Raw genomic sequence first — 26762 nt, forward strand, 5'->3', positions numbered from 1 at the left:
TCGATATCTCTGTACTCCCTCTACTGACTATTGTGAAGAACGTCTCTGATAGTTTGGAAGATCCATAGCCGCTGCAAAGCAATTCCAACAATTTCGATGTTCTGTTCTAGATGGATCAAGGTACGCTTCCGCTCTACAGTTTATGCTCCTTCTCCGTCATTCTCGGTTAATCATCATAGAGAGTTTATGTAATTGTTCACTCAATTTCTCCAACAAGAGAGAAAATTCTTGGTGTTGTGCACCATTTCCTTATTATTAATGACAATCAATATAAGATGCATTTGCTCCCACTGAACTTGTGATATGCACCCATTAATGACATTCTTTCTGAATCTAAATGAAAGAACTACTTCATAAAATCAGTGGTACCATTGACGAAAGTCTTGGTAGAGGTTTATTTTAGATGATCCATCAACATGAGATTGAATGTTTGCAACATTACCATACCGAGGTTCTTGATTTGCTTCTTCTTCAATGGTAGGAACTGATCCCTGAACATTGTCAGAAGCAGTATTAGGTGTCAAAGCAGACTCCTCCTCAAAAGTAATGTCCCTTATTACAAGGTTGACACCATGGAACCATTCCATACCTTGCTCAATGATTAGGAGTTTCCTCAATTCATTCGGTTAAAAAATCTTTCCATTCATATTTTTAAAGCTACCACTCATGGAGCCAAAACCAATTTTATCATTTAGAGTGTGTTATTCATGATCGGGCGGTATATTGTTATGCGGTATTGTATTGTGCATCGTTTTAACATTTGTATGCAAATTATAGGTGGTTTTTTTTTTCGTTTCTCGACAAAAACTGTGTCATAGATTAGGTAAAGGGGCAGGACATGGATGAAGGGTAATCATGTGGTGGTATTTCCTTGTAGCATCATTGCCAGCATACTCCAGTCCCGTTTGTAGGTTTGGATTTAATCTTTTTCTGCAATTATTAGTATTAGTCTGATTTATCGTGGATTCATTATTTCTTTTCTCATAACTTAACCAAATGATGTTGTTTCAGATGATCCTCATTCATGTATTGTGAATCAGAGTGCTCAAAATTTTATAATTTATTACTCCCTCTGTCCCATGTTACTTGAGTCATTTCTTTTTTGCACTCGTTTTAGAAAAATAATAATAAATAGTTAAAGTGAAGAGAAAGAAAAGTAAGAGAGAGAATAATGTAGAGAAGAGTCTTAACTATAGTATTCTCTTTTTTATTTTATTTTTTCTCCACTTTAACTGTTTATTATTATTTTTTTAAAACGAGTGCGAAAAAGAAGTGACTCAAGTAACGTGAGACGGAGGGAGTATTAATTATTTTGAGTTTAATATATTTTAGTCAATGATTCATAGTTAGTAAATATATTTTTTATTTACAATTTCATATAATTATATTGTTTCTAATTTCATATAATTAATTTATAATCTAAATTTAATATTTTGAAATATCTTACATTGTAGAATTTTTACATAGACATAGTTCGTAAGATGTAATAGTTTCGCATGATTCTAATATAATATTAATTATTATGATATGTTTATTTGAGCATTAAATAATGTTGTAGTTATTATAATTGGAATCTTATTTTACTGGTGAGGTGAGTGGATTCATTTTTTACTTCTCGGAAATTAATCAAATGATGTTGTTTCAGATAATCCCCATTCATGTTTTGTGTGAATCAAATTACTCCAAATTTTTATAATTTGTTATTAATTATTTCGAGTTTACTATGTTTTAGTTGTGTAATTCATAGTTAGCATTACATTTCTTGTTTATAATTTTTATATAATGATACTATTATTTATGATTTCATTCAAATTAATTTATAATCTAACATTAATGTTTTAAAATATCTTAATTTGTGCATCGCTATGTGAAACTAGTTATTTATTAAATTGAAGATCATTGCAAATTAAGTATCGAAACAATCGATACTCAATTTGAAGATGGGTGTTGGAATAAGGAAATCCAAAATCTAGCTACCGAAAATCTAGTTGATTTATTTTTAAAAGATAAACTCTTAAAAGGATTCAGTTTGTTTCATGAAAGCTGGTTGATATCCCCTTAGGAATAGTCATACATGGTTAATCGAAACAGTCGGTTCCAATCAAAATTAAACTGATGGTTTTAGTTTTTATTTTCTAATCGTAAAGAGTGAAAACATGCCAAATCAGAATCAGCCTAACGAATCTACTCATGTGTCAGTTCTAGCTAAGGAAAAAATTTGAAACTGAAAACTTACCCATATTAGATTTAATTGGTTGATAATTTGATATGGACTACAATTAAGTGAACCATCATAAAAAATTCAATTTAAAAATCAATGTTAGACTTAGAACAAAATTTCAAGACTAAATATAGTAATTTAAATAATGTAGTTGTGTAACCTTTATACGTTAATACGTGTCCAATGGTCAAGTTCATAATTTTACTGTTGCTTGCCAATATTTGGATCTAGATCTTGAACCTTTATTAAAACCACTCAGGCTGTGTTTGGTACATGGAATTCAACTCATGGAATTGGAACTGGAGGCTTCAATTCCAATTTTGTTGTTTGGTACTAGAAAAAAAGTGGATTTGGAATTGAATTGTAATTCTAAAATTTTGAATTCCATGATTTCAATTCCAAACTTTTAGATGAAGAATTCCAAATCCAACATCTCAATTTTGCGGGTCAAATTATAAATTCGCGGATCCTAACCGGGTCAAAACAAAAAACGGGTCAATCCAATTTCACTCTCTCATTCACGCTCTCTCTCTCTGCGACGGAACCCTAATCTCTCGTTGGAGAGCTTCCTTCATCTCACAACAACCAATCAGGTATTATTTGTCATCGAAAATTTGTTCTTCTTAATACCATCCTGTGTTGTGCTTGATTTTGTTTCAATTTTGTCAATTTTTTTAAATCTCCATTTTTGCAGATCTTTCAAATTTTTTATTCAAATTGATTGTAGTTGTTAGCTAGGGTTTATTTGTTTAATTGCCGGGGATTTGAGGGTTCGAGTGTTTTGTTAGCTATAATTTGATTGCCACATGCTTTGAAAGTAATGTTACTTACTCACTCCCACTTTCATTCGTCTCACCTGGAGAAACTGCAAAATTGCAAAACCCATCTTCCCAAAGCAATGTCCTAATCCAACAAAATCCATCACCACTAATCCAACAAATCCCATAAACCATCTTCCCAAACCAATATTCTTTGCTATTTCTAGTCTAGCAGCATATAGAGGATTTGTATAGCACTCTACCAAGCTTTATTTTGAAATGGTTAAAGAGCAGTAGCTATTGCTCTGTTATTGTTATCCCTTTGCTGCTGCTCTTTTTCTGTGCAAAAAATGAGTTTAAGTTTACATTACAGATTATATAAAATGAATCTGATTGGTGTGCTGGACTTTGTTTGGGTGTCTTTAATGGTGACTTATTTGCTTATATCATTTGTGATTTTTGAACAATAAGATAAGAGTCTCTAGTTATAACTTAATTTGTAGCAGCGCATTGTTATTATTGTCTCTAGTTGTTTTGTAGAGATCATGAATCCTTCACATGCATTATATGACTAGAAATGATTATGTGAAGTTTGTTTGGTATGTTAAGTGTTGTAGTTATAGTAGCAACTAGCAAGTTCAAATGCCTAAAATAGTTTGAGTATCATTACTTGTGGTTGAAACTTGAAATGCTATAACCTGCCCTTGCTGTTTAAGTTTAGTTCTAGTAAGTAGCTCAACTGAATTTTAGTGTCCAAATATATTTTGGTATCAAAGAATGAAATCCATTCCTATTAGAAATGTTATATTTCTTGATGTTATATTTCTTGATGTACAGTTGCGAATACATGATTTATATTGTGATTAAATATGCTTATTATTGTTTTGAAGGCAAATACAAAAATTGGACCTTATAGGAGAAAAATTGTGATAGAGAATTGGGAAGATATATATATTCTTTTCTCTCAAGATCGTGCTGACGGGCAAGGTGCAAAAACACATCAGGCAGGATGATCAAAACATGATGAATATGGTGGAAAACTGGAGATTATGGATTGGGGGGAGGGGGCAGTTAAGTATGAATACATTCATACATACTTTCATGGAGCAGTTTATATTTGTAAATTAAGATAAAGAGGAATCAAGCTGGGCTTCTCAATGTCTAAGGCTAAAAAGGACATTTTGTGGATATGTTTAACACATACTTACACACCATTAGCAATTTGAATTTTCAGTTTATTTTCCAACTATTCTCCGACTAAGGAGAAAATACAAAGTTGGAAGTTTTATCAAACATGTGTGAATGCTTTGTATGGAGTTTACTTCACATATTCTGGTTTAATTATAGATGTTTCAGTTTATTTGCTGCTCGATGTTGTGTGTGCGTACCAATTCTAAATCAATGTCAATTATTTGAAATATCAAACAAAGGTTTTGAAATTATAATAAAATTATATATCAATTCATTAATTATACCAAACAAAGAATTTGGAATTGAATTATAATTCTATGTCAATTCTTTAATTATACCAAACAAAGGATTTGGAATCATCCAATTCAATTCTATAAAATTCCAATTCCATTTCAATTCCAATTCTGTATACCAAACGGAGCCTCGTAAGCAATTTAAATTTCATATCATGTTTATCCCAATAATCAATATCATGTACATCAAAGCTTTAGTGAATATATGCATGATTTAATTTTATAATAAAGTAGTAGGAGTAGTACTCATCTAATAGTGAATTATCAGAAAGTGACAAATTACAAGCATATGCCAAAAAGAGGGGCCTATTAATGGACTTTCCTCGTTGTAATTGGAGGTTGGTTTGAATGGACATGAGCCTTTAATTAGCCTAAAGACTTTATGGCTAATGCAATTGGGCAATAATAAAGCTTTTGAGGTTCTTATTTGATCATACTTCAATTTATTTGGATACTTCTAATCCACCTCTCTTAGTCTTAGTGTGGTCCAATCAAATACCAAAATATTTAGTGTTATTGCTATCATATTTTATCTTGCTGTCTTTCTTTTTTAACTTCAGGTGGAGTGGGGTGTTTGGGCGTGACATTTATCTTAATGAATGTGGTGGTTTTTTCTTCATAAGTTGATGCTATTTCCCATTTGAGGCTAGTTTCAAACTTTTTGTCCAATGTGTGAAAGTCCCTTTCCATGGGTAGACTATTATTTGAACACAATAATGATACAATAAAAAACCAAAAGTAGGTTACTCTATGCATTTCACCTACATGATGATAAAAAAAAAAAAAAAAAAAAAAAAAAAAAAAAAAAGAAGCCTGTATAGTATATATACTTCTTATTACAATTTTATTGCCAAGAATTGTGATCAAAATAGAACTAATTCTTAAATCATATTAATGCTAATTAAATAAGTCAATATATTATTTGATGCATCAGGATTCAGGGGCTTTCTTTCGGGAAGTTTCATTTTCTGCTCATATTAAAACATCATACATACGTGTATCACTTTTTTTTGAGTGACTACTTAACACAATGGAACATTATACTCACTTCCTCTGTCCGTCCCACAAGACTATGCATTTTGGGTTCGGCACAGATTTAATGCAAAATTAATAAAATAAGAGTGGTAGAGAGAAAAAGTAAATATTAGAGTAATGTTAGTGAAGAATGAATTTCACATTATTAGAAACAAAAGAATTTTTTAAATTAGAAAATACATATTCTTATGGAATAGACTAAAAAGGGAAGAGTGTATATTCTTATGGGATGGGGGGAGTAATATATATAATAAAAGGGTAAAAGTATAAGTACTAAAAATGAAAACCACACAAGTCAAAAAGGAAAGGAGAAAAAACTTTTCAGGCAAGTTGTATCTGGACGGTTGATATATTGTTTGGCCTACAAGTAACAATTATTATTATTATTCTATAACAATTAAAAACACACAAAAAGTGCGGCCAATGATATATAGAGGTACTTATATGCTTGGTTGGACATTTACATTTGCTACCACCGTTGGATCAACTCGATCGATATCATCAAATTCTAAATTTAAAAGTTCATGGCTTCATGCCATCTATTATAATAACTTGAATATTTTAGATTTAGGAAAAATGATACTCCATCCGTCCATGATTAAATGTCTCATATTTGACTGCCATGAATTTTATAAAATTGTTTGACTTTATAAAGCAAAATGGATAGATAAAGTTAGTGGAATATAGAGCATACTTTTATTAATTTTATAATAAAATGTGAGTGAAATGATATAATTGAATATATGGTCTACTTACTAAAGTATAGTAAAGTGAAATGAGATATTTATTGGTGGACGGACGAAAAAAGGAAAATAGAATATTTAATGGCGGATGGAAAGAATATTATTTGGCATTGTTTGTATTTTATTTATCTTGTGATCCACTTTTGTGAAAACAATCACTCTAATGCTGGTTTAGGTTTAGCATTTTATAAACAATGGGCTTTGTAAAACAAAAAGTAAGTGGTGTGTATTTGGCGAGACCGGAGTCACGTGAGTGGGTGATTTGAAGGAGGCGGATGCGTGGGTCCTATGTCACGTGACACAGCTACCACCTGAAACAGACATGTTCATCAAACTCAAAATCTCATTCTTATTCTCGTACGTACGATTAATTATTGTACTGACCCAAAACTTTGAAAAGATTTTACAACATTAAATAAAAGCACGATACAACGAATATTAGATATTTCAAAGCGGCACTAAAATTTAAAAGAATCTTACATTGAGTTAAGAAAATATAGACGAGACATCTAATAAACTTTTGTGCTATTTAGCAATTATTTTCAATGACTATCCGAAGAATAAATTCAAAGTAAAAGTCGTAATACCCGATACACGAATCAAGTCTAATATTACAATATAATTAAAGCCTAGCCTATTATAATCGGAAGCGAAAGATGTGCAAGTCTCGGGCAGCCCGTTTGACAACACTGCTAGCATCCCAACAAAGTCCAACACGTCACCGACTTCCGCCAATGTATGTTCCTGCGTAAAATGGGAAAATCTGTAGAAATCATATAAGACCTTGCACTTAATGCCAAGATCAAATTCTACGGTGAGATAAATTGAGAAATCTAAGCTAATCTTTGAGAAGATTTTCCATAAGATTTACTAAGGAGATCATTTATTCCCATATCAAATAAAATCTTAAGGAAATAGATATAATAATTGCAAGTGGGACTAAGTAGTAACTTCTTCATATCTATCACCAATCTTATACAGTATTTGCATTCAATACGAATCTAATTTAAAAGATTTCATAGAAAGAATGCAACATAATTTATTTTAGCCTATAAATAGAAACAAAATTCCTTCTGGTCTCAATCACTTTCACATACTCTATCAAATAAAATACTATGAGGAGATAAAGTAATGTGCAAGTGGATAGTAGACATTTAATGCATAATCTCATTGCAAGATTTGTTCAGGAGAATGAGGGAGCAGATTATGCCAAGTAAGATATTAAATCCCTGCTAAAGATGTAAGCATATCAAAATCAGAGATATGTACAAGCTAAGCTAGGCAAGGTAAATGCATATATATGGGAACGAGCTTTTCTTTTTCCAGCATCACTTACAAAACAATAGGAACTCACTCCAAAACTTTCAACCATCCAAAGGAGAGATAAGGAGTAAGAAAAGTGGGAGAGTTGCAAACAATTACAGGGTCAAGTCCCACAATCCAACAACACATTTTCCCACGTAATGAAGGTAAACTCCAAGCACTTTTCCTTTTCTCAACATTTGCATATAAGCATGTAGATCAAGAATAACAATTCTTCACAAAATAAGAACTTGTCTCGAGATTATAAATCTGTCGGGACTCCGGCGACTAATCTTCGGCACCCTATCGACGACAGTAGCAGCCCCACAGCCTGATGCATCACTGATTTCACCCACCTTCAAAAATCTACAAGTTTGAAACACCTAAACTTTAAATCAAAGATTAAATCTTTAGAAATTACACAGAAAGAAATAGGATAGAATTTCCCTAACTTACCTCTCAGGAGTCGGCGATGAGGCAGCGGCCGTGGAGGCGTGGGGAGGCCGGGGAATCGCCGCCCGTGCAGCGGCGGCGACAGATTTGAGAGAGAGAGGCGAGGGGGAGAAGAAATAGAGAGAGAGTTGAGGGAGAAAGGGAAAGAGACGTAAGGAGTATATATATATAATTGGGCTAATTTCTAATTAATTCTTCTCAATTTGAATTAGTGTATAAAGTATCCCTTTAGCCCACTGCCGATAATTTCATCTTGATATATTAATTGGCCCATTTAGCTCTTGATTTATAAATTGATCCATGTTTTGTTTAGGCTAATTTAAATTATTTTGTCAGGACCAAAATAATTTGATAGAAGATAAAATCTCTGGAAGTAAATAAATAAATTTTCTCTTTAATTAGTTGTTTAAGACTTCTAATTAAATCCCAGAATTATAATGAAATGATGTGAAAATGAATTTCTAGAGAGAGTCATAAAAACCTAATAGAAGAGTAAGGCTTAAAGAAGGAGAACCATATAATAAGATGCATATCATAAAGTGAGAATTGATATGCTACGGGATACATGCTGCGGACTTGGTGAGCGACTATGACGTGGCAACATCACCATTCAATTTTTTCTCTTTCCTTTCCTCTCTCCTGCCTCTCATCGTCTTCTCTCCCTCTCTCCTCTGCAATTTCCTCTCTCCTTCTCTTTCATCCTCTCTAACTCTCACTCCCGATTAAATCTCAGTGTTGAATCCGAAACGCAATCACTCTGAAGAATTTGGTGTATTGCTCTCCAAATTACAAGAGCAATGATGAGAACAAAAAAATGGCAGAATCAAGAGAGAGCTTGATAAACGCACCCCCAAACTCGAGACACCCCCAAACTAACGTCTCTGAATTTCTTCTTCATATGAAGCTCTGTATGATGTAACTATAACTTTCGGTTTGCTGAATCAAATTGAATCGTTGCAGGTGGAAACGGGGAAGAAGACGCTTATACTTCACGGAACTAAAACGAGCAGTGTTTTGAATTTAGTGTTAACAGAAATTCATCATTTGAAGAAGGATAATTCCATCAAGTACTCGAGAAGGAATGACAAAATTAGACCTTTTGAGAGTGGCGGCATGACTTCTATTGAATTCTTCTCTCTCAAGACAGATTGCGGCCTCTTTATGGTATGCTCTTAAATTTTTTCACCCTCAATTAGATCAGAAAATAGAGAGGATGAAAGAGAAGGAGAGAGGGTATTGCAATGGAGAGAGGGAGAGGAGACGATGAGAGAGGAGAGAGGGTATTGCAGAGGAGAGAGGGAGAGGAGACGATGAGAGAGAGAAGAGGGGAGAGAGGAAAGGAAAGAGAAAAAATTGAATGGTGATATTGCCACGTCATAGTCGCTCACCAAGTCCACAACATGTATCCCGCAGCATATCAATTCTCATCATAAAGTTATTATATATATATATAGGGATGCATTACCCTCCTTATCACCCTCTAGTATAAAACATAGGTCTAATTTAATCCCTTGGATCAACAAATCTTGGCTGAAATTAAAATTCACGCGGTACATTAAGTTGGTGGTTTCGTACATTAAAGGGCAGTTTTGGTATCACTCTATTAGACAGTTCACTATTTAAAAATGTATTTGCAAGATTTACGGGATTTATTTTCAGCAACTATACATTTTCCTCCATCTCTCTCTCCCCATTACTTCCACCATCTCTCCTCCGTCATTGATCAGTAATCACCCAGAACCCTAGCCGCCGCCTCACTCACCATCACTTATATCGTCTCTCCTCTCAATACTTTTCACACGACCTAGAAGACGACGAATCGGTGACCATCACGACGCGGGAAAAACGGTGTGTACGAAGCGTAATTAGTTTCGACAACGAAGATATGATGGATAACTAAAGCAGTTGAAATCCCGACTGATTTCAACGGCAGCGTGAAAGGTAAGGCCCAAAATTAAAAATTTTCTTCAAATTCCAGTATTATCTAAACTTGAGGAACCGATATTTGATTGTTTGTGTACATTATTTCATATCAATTTTGATTTATAGTGTAGTTTATGTTGATGAGGGTTTCTCGATGATTGAGTGGCCGATTATTGCTACAAATTTGAAGCTTTTCTTAATTGACGTTGCTGTGCAATTCTCGTTTGGATTTAGCCCTTTTTGCAGTTTTTTGGGATGCGAGTATTGTTCATTTGGCGTGGATTTGATTTTACAGTCGGGATTCGCCATTGAAAATTTCTTCATATTATGCTTTGTTTTTTCCCTCTTGTTTTTGTATACTGCTTATTCAACATCATTACTGCATGATCCCGTAACAACATCATTACTGCATCTTATTCAATACATGCTCTGTTACATTATGTAGCTAGATCTGTACATCATGTTCTATTACATTATTTAGCCATAGATGTACATTAACTGATACTACTACATTGTATGTGTTTCTGAATACGTTCAACGAGTGCAAGAATCGATTTGAGGATGACTTTGACGATGATATGCCCATTGCATTAACACAACGACAAGATTTAAAGATGTTCAAAGATATGCTACATTATTATTGTGTTGTAGATTATAATGTGCGAAAATTATATTTTAATGTAGACTATAATTTGTTTGATGAGGGGGCAGAAGTTATATCCATTCTTCAAGGGTTTAATAGTCCATGGGGCTAGGGTGTAGTACCAACCTAGTAGCACAACTTTCACTAAGGGCAAGGAGTTAGAGCCATTCTTGTAGTATTCAATTATTTATTGTTTTGTGTAGTAGTCTCTGTTTGCATTCTTACACTTATTAGGTTACATTATTCAGGTTAATTGTTACATTATTTGCTACTAATGTACTGTACATTAAAATCATAAATATGTACATTACCAAATGACTGAAACCAAATTGACAGATAAAATATACATTAAACTACTACATTCATACATTATTCACTGTTAGGCATATACATTATAAGACTATATTCGTACATTATTTACTGTATGAAATCCTAAATACAAATACAAAACGAAATTCAATACATGTGGTGGCACTATACCCTAGCCCTATGGATTGCTAAACCCCTAAGGAATGATTCAAACTCCCTACCCTTGGTGGTGATTTCATTTTGTGAGTAAGTACTATAACCTAGCCACATGGATCGTTAAACCCAAATGGTATGGATTCAACTCCCACTAAACATTACATCCTTAGATAGGTACATCATTTAGAATTATTCATTTACATTTAAGGCCAATTTTCGTACATTATTTACGGTAGGAAATCCTAAATACATATAAAAAACGAAATTCAATGCATGTGGTGCTACTATACCCTAGCCCTGTGGATTGCCAAACCCCTAGGGGAATGATTCAAACTCCTTACCCTTGGTGATGATTTCATTTTGTGAGTGGGTACTACAACCTAGCCACATGGATCGCTAAACCCAAAGGGTATGGATTCAACTCTCACCAAACATTAAATCCTTAAATAGGTACATCATTTATGATTTTGCATTCACACTAAAGGCCAATTTTCGTACATTATTTACCGTAGGAAATCCTAAATACATATGAAAAACGAAATTCAATGCATGTGGTGCTACTATACCCTAGCTCTATGGATTGTTAAACCCCCAGGGGAATGATTCAAACTCCCTACCCTAGATGATGATTTCATTTTGTGAGTGGGTACTACAACCTAGCCACTTGGATCGCTAAACCCAAAGGGTATGGCTTCAACTCCCACCAAACATTAAATTCTTAGATAGGTACATCATTTAGTATGATGCATTTACATTAAATGTTAATTTTCGTACATTATTTACTGTAGGAAATCCTATAAATACATAAAAAAAAAAAACGAAATTCAATTCATGTGGTGGTATTATATACCCTAGCCCTATGGATTGCTAAACCCCTAGGAGAACGTAAGTTTAATTCATTCTCCAAGGGTTTAGTAATCCATAGGTTAGGGTGTAGTACCAACTTGATAATGTTATATAAGTACATTACTCACTTATTCAATGTACATCGAAAACAAATCGAATTCATATTCTTAGTCAGGGAACATAATTGCAACATAGTATAAATATGTTCATTTTTAGATAATACTCCAATGATTAATTTAATCATGAATCGTGAATTAATTTAATAGTCAAAGAACATATCAAATATAAGATTCGTGAATCAAGGAGTTGATGATTAATTTAATATATTAGGTGTTTATTTAGGGAATGAAAATAACTTCCAATGATTAATTTAATACACAATATGCGTGTAATTAGGAAATGAAAATAACGCCCAATATGTAATCTTCCTTTTATGCCCTTTTTAATTTTTTTTATTAATTTATTCTATTCCAAGTGGCTTCCATATCAACCATAAGATCGCTCCTAATAAATGGATGTAATTAGTTCTCCTTTTCAACAGTTTTATATACATTAATTTGAATACATCCCTAATTATATATATATATATAGGGTTTTGATCTATGAAGACCAGATTTAAATACAGAAACGCAGAACAAAGTCATACGTAGGCCATTTTTAGGTCATAGTTAGTTTATTTTTAGGTCATGCTAACAAAGAATGACCTAAAATGATCTTAACATGACATAAGCCCAAACCTTATAATATGACCTAAAACTACTTAATTATGACCTTCCGTATTTTGGGTTAATTATTGACCATTAGATCATCTAATCCTAGGGCCAAGATTTGGGCTGCATTTCTGGATTTAAATGCATTCTTATTTTGATCATCTCCATATATATATATATATAGGGTTTTAATCTATCAAAGGAAGCCCTTAAGTACCGAAATTCAGCCCAATTATCATCCGTTAGATTTATTATATAAGGGCCACGATTTGTTTTATAAATTGTTTCTTTTATGTCATGACAAGTGCAAATTGGGTCATACGAAGGGTATTTTCGGGAGTCCACATTAGTGGAACCGTTGCTTCCGTTATTAGTGGGCGAATTTAATGGGAGTGAATATTAATCCACACAAGAATATAGCTCTTCATTTCCCCCACGCCAGTGAAGAAGTGAGAGAGTGAAAATTTTCATTCATTTGTTCAAAAATCTCTCTAGAAGAAATTAGGGATTTTGCTCAAGACAAATGAATTGTCGACAATGGTGGATACAAGGGCATCCGGAACAGCGAAGAAGGTCGGGAAAGGTAAGTAAGGGTTTATGAAAATTACGTTTTTCTTCACTGTGGCACAAAATTGCTATATTTTGTGCCATTATATGTTTTTTTGGTTTTGAACAAGTTTATCAAAGTCTTACGGGAAAGAATAAAGAAGGCATGTGATGACAAAATTGTTGCAGCCATTGAATTGGGGAGCTCATGTTAGGATAATTCAGTTTGTTCTCACATAAATTGTGCTGGGACATGGACTTTTGCTAAATCCCTAATTTGGAATCCAATTTTTCTGACATTAAAACGATAAAATTAGGGCAAAAGTTCATATAATTGTTTATTTTATGTTCGCCATTGAAGATCAATGACTTGAAATGTGTTATGCATGACATTAAACCTGTTAATTTCAAATCTCATTTTTCTGAAGCAAAATCCCTTAGAATGACATATGTATATGGTACACATGACATTAAACATGTCTTTTTGAATATAGCATAATCCCTGTTTGAATTTTGGTCTTGATTTTGTAAACTTCGTTGCCTTTATAACAGGAGTTACAGTTGTGATGAAAAAATGACATGAAATTGTGTTCTTAATGACGTAAAAGCTGTTATGGAGTTTTGCTTAATCCCTAATTTGGAATCCAATTTTTCTGACATAAAAACGATAAAATTAGGGCAAAAGTTCATATAATTGTTTATTTTATGTTGGTTATTGAAGATATATCGCTTGAAATTATGTTACGCATGACATAAAAATTGTTAGCTTGGTCTAGGTCATATTTAGATTATTTTAGGTCATGCTTACTATTATGCCCTAAAACCAGACTAAAAATGACCTCTTTTAACCGTACAGGTACAGTGGTAGAGAATGTTGATGCAGCTCAGTTGCAAAAGAAAACTAATAATGCAGCTGCAGATGGTGGACAGAGAGGGCGAATGGAATTGTGGACTATCAATTAGAAAGAAGGGTGTGTTATCGTGTGTTGATGGTAGTGAAAAATAATCATAGCGCCTTTTTGCGGCATCCAAACATTATGAAAAGGATAGTAACAACGCGAAGTTCGATGTTGAAAAGATGATAGCAAACTACAGATTAAGCAGTTGTTATTTCATAACTTAAAAGACTGAAACTCTGTTTCATTTTTGTTTAGTTTACCACCGATTTAAATTAAGGATGTTTAAACAGTTTAGCTTTACATATTTGGATGATGTTTTAGAAATGACATTAGATGTTATTGTTTCTTCAATTTATATATGAATACGACTCATTTTTTAGTTACAAACAAACTCTTGTTGTGTCATACTGTATGCAAGTTATGCTCATGTTAGCAAAAAAAGAGAGAGAAACGTAAAAATAATCAAACATGTCATGTTTGTGTGTGGTGTGCGAATAATGAATCAATAAGTCAGTATGAGTACACTCGGGATAAATTTATTCATAGAAAATGCAACTTAAAGTGATTGTGAGAATTACTCCACAATGTCATATTGTTGCCAGTTTGTGTCATACTAATTGTATTTTCGAGTCATTACAGAATGCATAGGTATACCAGGAAAACGATATTCAAATACGTCAATGTGAGTATCACCCAGGATCAATTTATGTCATAAAAATGCAACTTTGGGCCATCGATAAATCTGGAAACTAATTTCTCAAGAATAATAAATCTCCATGGAACTTAAGTAAAATGGAAGATGAATGGAAGATCGTTTGAAGAATATGGAAGATATGAAGAAGATGAAATTATGGATTGGTAACTCATATCACTCAGGCTGATGATTAGTTAGTGGAAAGAAGAATATGCAACATTATAGGATTTTCCATAACCAACGAAATCATAGATTGACATAAGTAACCTTTTAGGATTATTAGTGATTAAATTAATAATATCTGAGAAATTAATCTAACCATTAGATATTCTAATCTTAAGATGAGATCGGCTAATCCTATGGACAGTAAATGGTCTGTATTTCTTTATTTAAGGTCATTCTTGTTTTGATCAAAATCCTATATATATATATATATATATATATATAGGGGAGTGATCAAAACAAGTATGTGCTTAAATCAAGAAATGCAGCCCAAATCTTGACCCTGGGATTAGATGATCTAATGGTCAATAATTAACCAAAAATACGGAAGGTCATAATTAAGCAGTTTTAGGTCATATTATAAGATTTGAGTTTATGTCATGTTAAGATCATTTTAGGTCATGCTTTGTTAGCATGACCTAAAAATAAACTAACTATGACCTAAAAATGTCCTACGTATGACCGCGTTCTGCGTTTCTGTATTTAAATCTGGTCTTCATAGATCAAAACCCTATATATATATATATATATATATATATATAGGGGTGTATTCAAATTAATGTGTAAAAATCTGTTAAAAAGGAAAACTAATCTCATCCATTGATTAGGTGTGATCTGATGGTTGATATGGAAGCCACGTGGAATTTAAAAATTAATAAAATAATCAAAAAGGGTAAAAATGGTAAAGCACAATTATACATGATTTCGATACATGATGTAGTTATATTTGTACATTATGTTCTATTAGTACATGATGTTAATGTATGAAAATTGTATTTTAATGTACAAGTCTCAAGCTTTAATGTACAACATACCCATGATAATGTACCAGGGTATGAATTCGTGGATGGAAGCTATACTATATAGCATCTACGAAATTCAAAAATCCATACCCCGTCGGAGAGTGATGTACGAAATACCAGTGATAATGCACGATATAACCATGATAATGTACAATATACCCATGATAATGTACCGATGTATGAATTCGCGGATGGAAGCTATACTATATAGCATCCACAAATTCACAAATCCATACCCCATCGGCGAGTGATGTACGAAATACCAGTGATAATGCACGATATAACCATGATAATGTACGATATACCCATGATAATGTACCGATGTATGAATTCGCGGATGGAAGCTATACTATATAGCATCCACAAATTCATAAATTCTTACCCCGACGGAAAGTGATGTATGAAATGCCAGTGATAATGTACGATATATCAATGATAATGTACAATATACCCATGAAAATGTACCGGGGTATGAATTCCAGGGTATGAATTCGTGGATGGAAGCTATACTATATAGCATCTACGAAATTCACAAATCCATACCCCGTCGGAGAGTGATGTACGAAATACCAGTGATAATGCACGATATAACCATGATAATGTACGATATATCCATGATAATGTACCGATGTATGAATTCGCGGATGGAAGCTATACTATATAGCATCCACAAATTCATAAATTCTTACCCCGACGGAAAGTGATGTATGAAATGCCAGTGATAATGTACGATATGTCAATGATAATGTACAATATACCCATGAAAATGTACCGGGGTATGAATTCCAGGGTATGAATTCGTGGATGGAAGCTATACTATATAGCATCTACGAAATTCACAAATCCATACCCCGTCGGAGAGTGATGTACGAAATACCAGTGATAATGCACGATATAACCATGATAATGTACGATATACCCATGATAATGTACCGATGTATGAATTCGCGGATGGAAGCTATACTATATAGCATCCACAAATTCATAAATTCTTACCCCGACGGAAAGTGATGTACAAAATTCCAATGATAATGTACGATATACCAATGACAATGTACAATATACCCATGATAATGTACCGGGGTATGAATTCCAGGGTATGAATTCGTGGATGGAAGCTATACTATATAGCATCTACGGAATTCAAAAATCCATACCCCGTCGGAGAGTGATGTACGAAATACCAGTGATAATGCACGATATAACCATGATAATGTACGATATACCCATGATAATGTACCGATGTATGAATTCGCGGATGGAAGCTATACTATATAGCATCCACAAATTCACAAATCCATACCCCATCGGCGAGTGATGTACGAAATACCAGTGATAATGCACGATATAACCATGATAATGTACGATATACCCATGATAATGTACCGATGTATGAATTCGCGGATGGAAGCTATACTATATAGCATCCACAAATTCATAAATTCTTACCCCGACGGAAAGTGATGTATGAAATGCCAGTGATAATGTACGATATATCAATGATAATGTACAATATACCCATGAAAATGTACCGGGGTATGAATTCCAGGGTATGAATTCGTGGATGGAAGCTATACTATATAGCATCTACGAAATTCACAAATCCATACCCCGTCGGAGAGTGATGTACGAAATACCAGTGATAATGCACGATATAACCATGATAATGTACGATATACCCATGATAATGTACCGATGTATGAATTCGCGGATGGAAGCTATACTATATAGCATCCACAAATTCATAAATTCTTACCCCGACGGAAAGTGATGTATGAAATGCCAGTGATAATGTACGATATATCAATGATAATGTACAATATACCCATGAAAATGTACCGGGGTATGAATTCCAGGGTATGAATTCGTGGATGGAAGCTATACTATATAGCATCTACGAAATTCACAAATCCATACCCCGTCGGAGAGTGATGTACGAAATACCAGTGATAATGCACGATATAACCATGATAATGTACGATATACCCATGATAATGTACCGATGTATGAATTCGCGGATGGAAGCTATACTATATAGCATCCACAAATTCATAAATTCTTACCCCGACGGAAAGTGATGTATGAAATGCCAGTGATAATGTACGATATATCAATGATAATGTACAATATACCCATGAAAATGTACCGGGGTATGAATTCCAGGGTATGAATTCGTGGATGGAAGCTATACTATATAGCATCTACGAAATTCACAAATCCATACCCCGTCGGAGAGTGATGTACGAAATACCAGTGATAATGCACGATATAACCATGATAATGTACGATATACCCATGATAATGTACCGATGTATGAATTCGCGGATGGAAGCTATACTATATAGCATCCACAAATTCATAAATTCTTACCCCGACGGAAAGTGATGTACAAAATTCCAATGATAATGTACGATATACCAATGACAATGTACAATATACCCATGATAATGTACCGGGGTATGAATTCCAGGGTATGAATTCGTGGATGGAAGCTATACTATATAGCATCTACGGAATTCACAAATCCATACCCCGTCGGAGAGTGATGTACGAAATACCACTGATAATGCACAATATAACCATGATAATGTACGATATACTCATGATAATGTAGCATCGTATTACACATCGGGCCCAAAGTTAACATCATTCACCAAGGGTTTAGTAGTCCATGGGGCTAGGGTGTAGTACCATCATATTAACATAACGTTCACTAACCGATGGAAGTTAGATCCAGTCCCCTAGGGTTAACTCATCCATAGGGCTAGGGTATAGTATCCACAAGATTACCCTAGTGAACGTTGTGTTACTGAGTCGGTACTACACCCTAGCCTCATGGATTACTAAACCCTTGGGGAATGGATATAACTTTCGTTACTTAGTAAAAAAATTATAATCTACATTACGTAGAAGGAGCATATACATTAAAACACATTAATGTACATTATTAACACATTAATGTACAAATTAAGTTAATGTACTAATCCATATAAATGATGTAACAGTAATATACCCAAATTGCCCTTTAATGTACGAAAGTGGTATAATAATGTACGGCGATGCTTTTAATCAAAGCCATTAGATTAATAGATCCAATGGCTTATATTAGTCCTATGTTTTATACTAGGGGGTGATAAGGAGGGTAATGCACCCCTATATATATATATATATATATATATATTCTTGAAGCTGAAATTTAGCTTGTATTTTGTTTCCAAAAAGGAAGAACATACAGGAAGATAACTTTCAGAAACAGAGAATTATTTGCGAAAATCCTGGGAAGCAAAAACAAGGTGAACTTTTCTATCCTACATACTAATGTGGATAAAAATGCAAATTATTTTTGAAGTGATATTTTATGAAAAACTCGAACATATGTTCGTTGTTTTAAATGATGTTGTCTTGCCAAAATGTTTTGTGTATAATGCCTATCTGTTTTGGCGTGAGGCCAAGTGAGTTGTGAATGATGATATGTGAATCGAATTCGGGTCCAAGTGAGGGTGGTGTCCCTACTCGGGCTAGTGTACACAGGAAACCTATGGCCAGAGGGCAGGTCTGGTGACTGAGGAAGGTGGCCACCTTCCCGGCACAAGAATGTTGATGTGACCGTGAGAGAACACCATCTCTACGGCACAAAATTGTTAATGTGACCGTGAGAGACCACCATCTCTACGGCACAAGATGATCAGATATGGCAAAATACAGAAAGAGAATGGACTGCAGTCGAAAAATGATTTTTAGTAAGCTCGGGTCTTTTTAATAAAACCCATGAGTGTTACTATGATAGTGGCTTGACAATATTTTCAAATGTATATTTGTATTTTTCGGCAATGTGTTCACTGAGTACTTTTGTACTCAGCCCTGCATATATTTCTAAATGTGCAGGTTGAGCAGCGAAGTGGTGGAGGAAGTGCTATTGAGACAATACATTTAATTCAGTCAGATTAGGACTCTCGGAGGTTCATGTCTCCATACATAGAACCGTGTTCATTTGCTTCCGTTGTGCATCTTAAAAGACTCAAGTCTATTTTGTTCAAAACTCTGGTGTATTGAAATTTTTACAAACGATTACTCGAGTTTCATGATCGAGTATCTTTCCTTCTATGTATCAGCACTTGATTAGTCATGTCTCGCAACCAATGTTTGATTTTGTTTTTCCCTATTTCTTTCCCCGCTTCTTATACCCCCGCCCCGAGTCACGGTTCCCCGACTAGGCTATCCTTAGCAAGTGCGGTTGTGACAATTATATTATGATAAAAAACCTCACTTGCGACATATTCAGTTCAGCTCTCTCTCTATCTTTCCAATTTCCATAATGCTTGTGAGAAGCTCTTCAATACCTGTGTTGAACTCATGGATTCCCAAACCATTGGCAAGATCTTATTCCATGTCGTTTGACCACAATCGTATTGACAAAATCTCCAAAAATCTAACCGAGTCTCCAACTAATCATACATTTTTTGTTCCGGTTGAGGATGGAGACGAAACGGGATGTAGAAAAGCAGCGGCGTGTTAAGGATAATCTCCTCAACTGCGATTAATTTCTCCGTGAAGTCGCGGGAGCTTTGCCCGACGATCGCACACGTTCGAATTTAGGGTTTGGAAGAAGAAGACTGAAACTTTGCGTGAAAAATATTCTATTTCCTGAAGGTTGAAATAAAATACACGCCTATTTATATCTAGGACCCTAGGGTTGATTCGACCTACGATCCGGGAAAGAATCAACAAAGAAAACCCGGAAAGGAGCTTATAAATCGCTGGACGCTAAATAATTGAAATTACAATTAAAAGTTCAAAATATTACGTGAATTAAATAGAAATAACCACTAAATAAATTAGCTAATCAACTAACTAAATACTCTTTCTCCCAACGCTCAATGCTTGGCGAAGTCTGCGAAGTGGTCCGGTGGGCGCCGGTGACGGCGCGAACGATCCTTCGCTATGGTTCTCTCAGGCTCTCCGCTTCCACTGGCTCCCGTATCAAAGTCACTCTCCTCCATCCGTTGCACCGGTGTCTCTCCAAGGCGAGCTGACGGCAGACTCGTATCACGGCGGCCGTGGAGTTCGAGGTTGGTGACGGCGGCGCCGGAAGTGTCGGATCGGGTGGCAGAGCTGGAGATGACGCCAATCATGCTAGTATGGATGTGTATTATGAGGACTTGATTAAGGCCGATCCCATGAATTCAAATGCTACATTTTTGAAAGAGGTACATCAACTATATCTTCTTTCTTTTCTATCTTTCCTTACTAAGGGTTATAAGATCATTACAAATAAAATACTACTTAATTGACTAATTTTGTAAATGATTTAAAATCTTATTTTACAAAAATATTATACAACATTTAAGCATTATAAGTATAAGTTAAGAATTTAGGTAAGGTATATTTTTAACAGGCTTTATATATTATTTAATATTTAAGGCTAGTAATTTTTTGTTAATAATTAACAGGTTCGAGGAGAATTGCATTGTGCAAGGGCAATATTGGCAGACCCAAGTTGTGGAAATGCTTTGTCATTATATGCTCATCTAATTTGGCTCCTCCATAGAGATGCAGAGCGGCGCCGGACAATTGGTAACTAATCTATTATTTTTTATTTAGGGCTTGTCCGGTAGCCCCAAATAGGCTTGAAACGCGATTTTTTCCCGTTTGGTACCAGCCGCTCCAATCGGCCGACCCGGAAAAATTCCAGCGGGTTTCAAGGTTGTGTAGACTACTATCGGCTTGGGTGCGTTAGCACAATCAGAGGAGGGAGTGGTATAGTTTTCACGAATGTGGTGTTAACTCTGATAGTGAGAGGAATTATACCAAATTACCCTCCGACGGTTGACGGTTTGGTTTGGTCCACCGCTGCAGGTGCACGGGGAACCGCCTGGATTTGCAGAGCTTCAGGGGTCGGCGACGTCGTTAACCTAAAGTCGATTTCGGACGAAAATCCCATCTAGTGAGTGACCGCCTATTTTCATATCTTGGGTTATCGGCCTTTATCCATCTGGGTATGTCGAAATAATGGGTATTTGGTTTTGATCTGGTAGCTATGAATATGCACTTGGTGTTGATGGTTGAAATTGGGTTGATAGAGTTTCAATTTTGACTCTAAATTTGTGGCCGACTGTTATGCAAGGCGGAAATGCCATATTTGCAATGTCAAACTGTTAAAATTGTGTTCATAGTTTGCAGTGTGTGTAGTTCTGTTGTTGATTTTAGCATGGCTTAGTGTAAATTCACCCAAATATTAACTATTTCCTCCCCGGTTCAGCTCTTTCACCGTCTGCAATGCTTAATTTCATTTGTTTGAGCTCCATCGGATGGGCTGGTCTGAATCCTCGTCATATGTGGGGTTTAGAGAGAGGACCGTGTATTTGTTGATCCATATTTGGATTGTTTTGAATCAAAATCCAATGTTGATGTTTAGTTTTTGCTCTCTATTGTGTAATCTGCCTAACGTATGCATACATTTTTTTGGCAAATCAGTGATGAGGTATTCATTTAGGGCAGCCACCACTAATTCCATTTTGATTTCCCTTCGAGTTTCAGGTCCTGAGCTTCATCACCTTCCCCTTTCCCTTCGACGTCATGGCTGCAACGGAACTTGAGTTCATTAATGCCGAACGCATACACAGTACAAACGTTAACACAGTTCAACATTAACCTTGCTGTTTCACTAACCTTGGTGATGAGATATCACGTTGATGCTGACAGCGGTGTTGTCGCTACTATGGAGTGGAGTAACAATCTCTTGGTTAAGTTAACCTATTCAGGCTTAATAATGGGGGTTTGGAGAGTAATGGCGGGAATCCGAACCAATTTACCGCCTAATTTAGTAGCAAATCTTATGGCATCGCCGCCAATTTCTGTCCTCAACTGTGGGAGGGTAATTTTGAGACATTGGTTTTCGTTTCCCAAACTCCCTGATTCAACCAAACCATAGAATAAAGCCCAATCACCATGTTTGGGCTGAACCAAACAGTGGTCAGTTCTAACAGCCTAGTTAAGAAATACCATTTTCATTGGGCAAGTGTTAATATTTATTGGGCTACCAGACGGGCCCTTATACGTATATTTAAGTTAAAGATGACACATCTGAAAGCTTATTTATAATATCTAATAATATATGGAATTCGACTATGTGCAGCTATGTTATGGCTTCATATGCTCGATTTCTTTGGGATGCCGAGGATGAAATTGAAGACCAACAATAGACTCTTTCTTAATCCTGTCTAATTCTCTAACTCTTTGCTCTTTTATCCCTCTTTTCTGTGATTTTTCTTTCTAAATGCAATATACTGGTAATATTTTGCACTTCAATTTTGTAACCGTATTTGTAAAATATATGCTAACACGTGTAATTTATGTGAATGAGATTGTTATTGTAATCTAAATAGTTATAGGTCCCAAATGAAGTATACATATTGAATTAAGGATTTGTTTAAGTTGTATTGTTCAACTATTTCCAATTTAGTTCATATTTATGTGATATTTTTTACCAATAAAACTGGCATTAAAAGATCATTGATACTCTCGTCAAATTATAAAATATAAATTCTAGTACTATAAACTAACCTGTTATTAGTTGACAGATTTAATTGTTCACTCAAGTAGAAAAAGATGAGCATATGTGTAAATGGGCCGCACTCTTGTGCGTGCAAACGTGCAATCCAGTCAAATCTGGCCCAAAATCAGCCTGTACCAATATTTTTATTTACCACTGTTACTCCATCTATCTTTGAAAATTGATCGCTTATTTTCATTTTCGTCATTTCCTAATTATTTGTAACTTTTCATTTTTACTATAATTTTTTGTAGTGTATCTCACATTTTACTAACTTATCTTACTTACATTTTATTATAAAACTAATATTACTTCCGTCCGCGAATAAGGGTCTCATTCCTTCCGGCATAGATTTTAAGAAATGTTAAGAAAAATGGGTGGAAGAAAGTTAGTGGAATCACACTTGTATATAGGAGTATTAGTTTTAAATGATATGTGAGTGGAATGTGGAGTTTCTTTACCATTTATGGTAATTATGAATCGAGACTCCTATTTGCGGATGGACCAAAATAGAAAAACGGGACTCCTATTCGCGGACGGAGGGGGTATATAAAAGTACGACTCATATGCCACTAATTTTTTTAACTCATTTTTTATTATATTTCTTAAATTAAACTTGGTGACAATTATAAATAACAAAGGGAGTAGTTTTTAAATCAGAAATGTGACATTGGCGTTATTTTTAATTTTAACTTAAAATTTTTATGTTAATTAAATATGCACGTATGTTGGTTCAATGTGGCTACTAAAATAATTTGACACAAATTTGGACATAACAGCGTTAAATTTCAAATGATCCAAAACCAGGCAATGACCGACCCCGCCACTAGCCCCACCGCCAGCATCACCGCCATAACAATGGCGGCCACCTCCGCCTCCTCCTCCGGCACCGTCTTCGGCGCCAGGATCATCAGCACGCTAGTAAGGTAGCCATTACTTAAGCCCAGCACCAACGTCAGCACCACCACCGGCGCCTCCGTCCTCAGCCACTCCGGCCCCCGGAAACACCCTACAAACAGCGGGTACAGCGCCAGCCTCGCCACGCACCACCACGCCGCCGCCCCGATCCCCTCCATCAGATACACCGCCGTCGCCGCCTTCCCCACGAAATCCGCCAAATTGTACGTCGCGATCAGCGCGATCGGGTACCAATCCTTGAGCACCTCCGATTTAATGTTCTCCGCTAAAAAACCCGGGAAAATCGACAGCGTCACCGTGTAGATCATCACCATCCCCAACGCCGGAAACCTAATTTTACTGAAAGTTTCCCGTAATCTGAGCTTGGAGCAGCTGTTGACCGGTAAAATTTCTCGGAAATTCCGATAGTGATGCTGCATTACCGGCAATTTGAAGAGGAGATTGCAGCTGATGATGCATAAAATTAGGGCTGCAGAGCTCACGACGAAGTAGAATTCTGCACTCGTTTTTAGGCCTTGTGGTGTTTGAGGAAGTGACGCTTTTGTTATCACCCTCAATATCGTTATCAATACACCTAAAACGGATATTATTACACATTTCGATACGTCACCTTGGATTTAATTAACAAAAAAAATATGATTTCATAAAAAAATTGATTGAACACTAAAAGTTCATACTCCTTCCGTCCACCAATTTGACTGGACACGGATTTTGAGAAATATAGTGAAGAATGAATGAAAATGGTTAGTAGATTGTGGGTCCTATAATGAAATATGAGTGAAATAAAATTACTAGAATATAGATCTAATTACCAAAAGTAGTAAAAAAACAAATGAGATATTTATTGGTGGGGATGAAAATGTCAAAATGTGACGTTTATTGGTGGACTAGGAGAGAATATTTTTTCACCACTAAATTAATGTAGTTTTAGGCTATTAGCCCTAATTACATTAAAATAATTTGCATTTATATCTCAAAGTTTGAACTTTGTTCCACACATTGCAATTATACACTAAGGGGCCGTTTGGTGTAAAAAAATAGATAAGATAAAACATGATCAGAACACGCATTTTTGTTTATTTCAGGTCAGATAACTCCAATCGGACAGATACACATACACATACCGGAGGAGGCGGTGCCGGCGAAGACAGCCTGCATGTAGTGCTTGGGGAGGTTGGCCGCAGCTCCGATCAAGCTACCACCGATCAAGCCATCGGCAAATCCACAGATGAAGACTGTGACAACCACCACATAATAAGAGGCTGCTGAGCTCATCATTTTGGGGAATGTCCAATTCATCACAGGAGTAGCCATTAGTGAGACAAGAAACATTGAAAACCCCAAGTTGAGTCTCAGCCTCAAACTCAGCCTCAAACACTTGCGGCAGTTCAAGAGGATGACGAGAAGTAGGAGCGACGAGCCCATGTAGACGACGGAGAAGACCCTCTCCACGTGGCGACCGGGGTAGATGGAGCCGAAGTAGTCGACCGCGGTGATCAGGGCGTTCCATGGCAGCAAATTCCCAGCTCCTAGAAAGAAATGGAGAATATATGCAAGCTTGAATTTGTCATTGCTGGTTTTGCCTTCCATTTTTTTATTTTTGGTCACATGCAACAAATTTAATTAGTAGAATATTGGTGGGATTGCATTATTTATGGATGGATGGATTGGAAGAATATATATCTGAGAATTGATGGTAAGTGATGGTGCTTGCAGCAGAATTCTTGATCAAAATTTGATGGTTGGCAGCTTGCTTCTTGTCCATGTCAATCATGTGAGTCGTTAGCTATAGCTAGGGTTCATAATTGGTCATAGCTGCGCCCTTTGTTCCTCTTGTCACAACTCACAACTAAGTGACGTCGTATACGTTTTTTTCTTGCCAACTTAATTGAGTTGTATTCTTTCAATGTGTCCCAAGATATCTCAATATAGTTGAGTAATAGTACTAGAATTCTTTCGTTCTGTCATAAGATAATTAGTTTGTTCTTCTTTTACCAAAAAAAATTATTCTCTCTTCATTTTAATGTTTAACTAATTTTTTAAATCTTATGCTAAAAAAATAGTATCATGACTTGAGATTGAATGAAATACTACTCTATCTTACTCTCTAAAAATCATCATATATGTGTACTTTGTTTTCTCTCTCATCATTCGGCCCTAACATTTGATTGGTTATTGATAGTACTATATCATTTCTAAATAATTAACCACTTCTAGCTAGATATTTTGCCTAGTACAATTATGAACAACTATTGTACAATTATGCTGGCGTGCTTTACCGTTTTGTCATGTTGATGTACGATTGCATTAGTAAAATATGACTAATGAGATGACTTTGCTTGCCAATGGCTTTGTGTGCATTTTACACACATCAAAAAAAAAAAAAAATATAGATGACCTTTGCTCATGCATGTTAAATTTAGGTTCTTACTGAAATTCCAATGATCAAACAATACTGTTTTTTAAGAAAAATAAAAAACTTATTTTAATTATTGAAAAGTATCGATATTTTGTTTGAAATGATCATATGCATAATATATATAGA

The 26762-nt window shown here is 35.1% G+C and overlaps 2 protein-coding genes and 4 long non-coding RNA genes across 6 annotated transcripts; 4 read left to right on the forward strand and 2 right to left on the reverse strand.

Annotated features, from left to right (window-relative positions):
• The first annotated feature begins 2534 nt into the window (after positions 1-2534).
• On the forward strand, positions 2535-4349 carry LOC125190548 (uncharacterized). Its single transcript, XR_007170938.2, has 2 exons — positions 2535-2814; positions 3870-4349. It is a non-coding gene; the product is annotated as an uncharacterized LOC125190548 (long non-coding RNA).
• Positions 4350-6749: 2400 nt separating this feature from the next.
• Positions 6750-8143, reverse strand: LOC125186395 (uncharacterized). The gene is made up of 2 exons (XR_007170431.2): positions 8000-8143; positions 6750-7909 (listed from the first exon to the last, which is right to left on the reverse strand). It is a non-coding gene; the product is annotated as an uncharacterized LOC125186395 (long non-coding RNA).
• A 538-nt stretch (positions 8144-8681) lies between these two features.
• LOC125186396 (uncharacterized) lies at positions 8682-10815 on the forward strand. The gene is made up of 2 exons (XR_007170432.2): positions 8682-8873; positions 8957-10815. It is a non-coding gene; the product is annotated as an uncharacterized LOC125186396 (long non-coding RNA).
• A 1144-nt stretch (positions 10816-11959) lies between these two features.
• On the forward strand, positions 11960-14304 carry LOC148926712 (uncharacterized). The gene is made up of 2 exons (XR_016130917.1): positions 11960-13166; positions 13986-14304. It is a non-coding gene; the product is annotated as an uncharacterized LOC148926712 (long non-coding RNA).
• Positions 14305-20062: 5758 nt separating this feature from the next.
• On the forward strand, positions 20063-22949 carry LOC148926713 (uncharacterized). The gene is made up of 6 exons (XM_089059225.1): positions 20063-20240; positions 20638-20732; positions 20787-20954; positions 21198-21321; positions 21541-21691; positions 22883-22949. The coding sequence occupies exons 1-6, from the start codon at positions 20063-20065 to the stop codon at positions 22947-22949; spliced, it is 783 nt and encodes a 260-aa protein (XP_088915351.1).
• A 1061-nt stretch (positions 22950-24010) lies between these two features.
• LOC125190899 (Nucleoside transporter family protein) lies at positions 24011-25999 on the reverse strand. The gene is made up of 2 exons (XM_048088319.2): positions 25342-25999; positions 24011-24791 (listed from the first exon to the last, which is right to left on the reverse strand). Exons 1-2 carry the CDS (start codon positions 25805-25807, stop codon positions 24088-24090), a joined length of 1170 nt encoding a protein of 389 aa, XP_047944276.1. The 5' UTR covers positions 25808-25999; the 3' UTR covers positions 24011-24087.
• Between the last annotated feature and the right edge of the window lie 763 nt (positions 26000-26762).

Source organism: Salvia hispanica, chromosome 5 (genome assembly GCF_029641045.1).
Source record: "Salvia hispanica isolate PSC_SH4W2 chromosome 5, Shi_PSC_v1, whole genome shotgun sequence".
NCBI lineage: Eukaryota > Viridiplantae > Streptophyta > Magnoliopsida > Lamiales > Lamiaceae > Salvia > Salvia hispanica.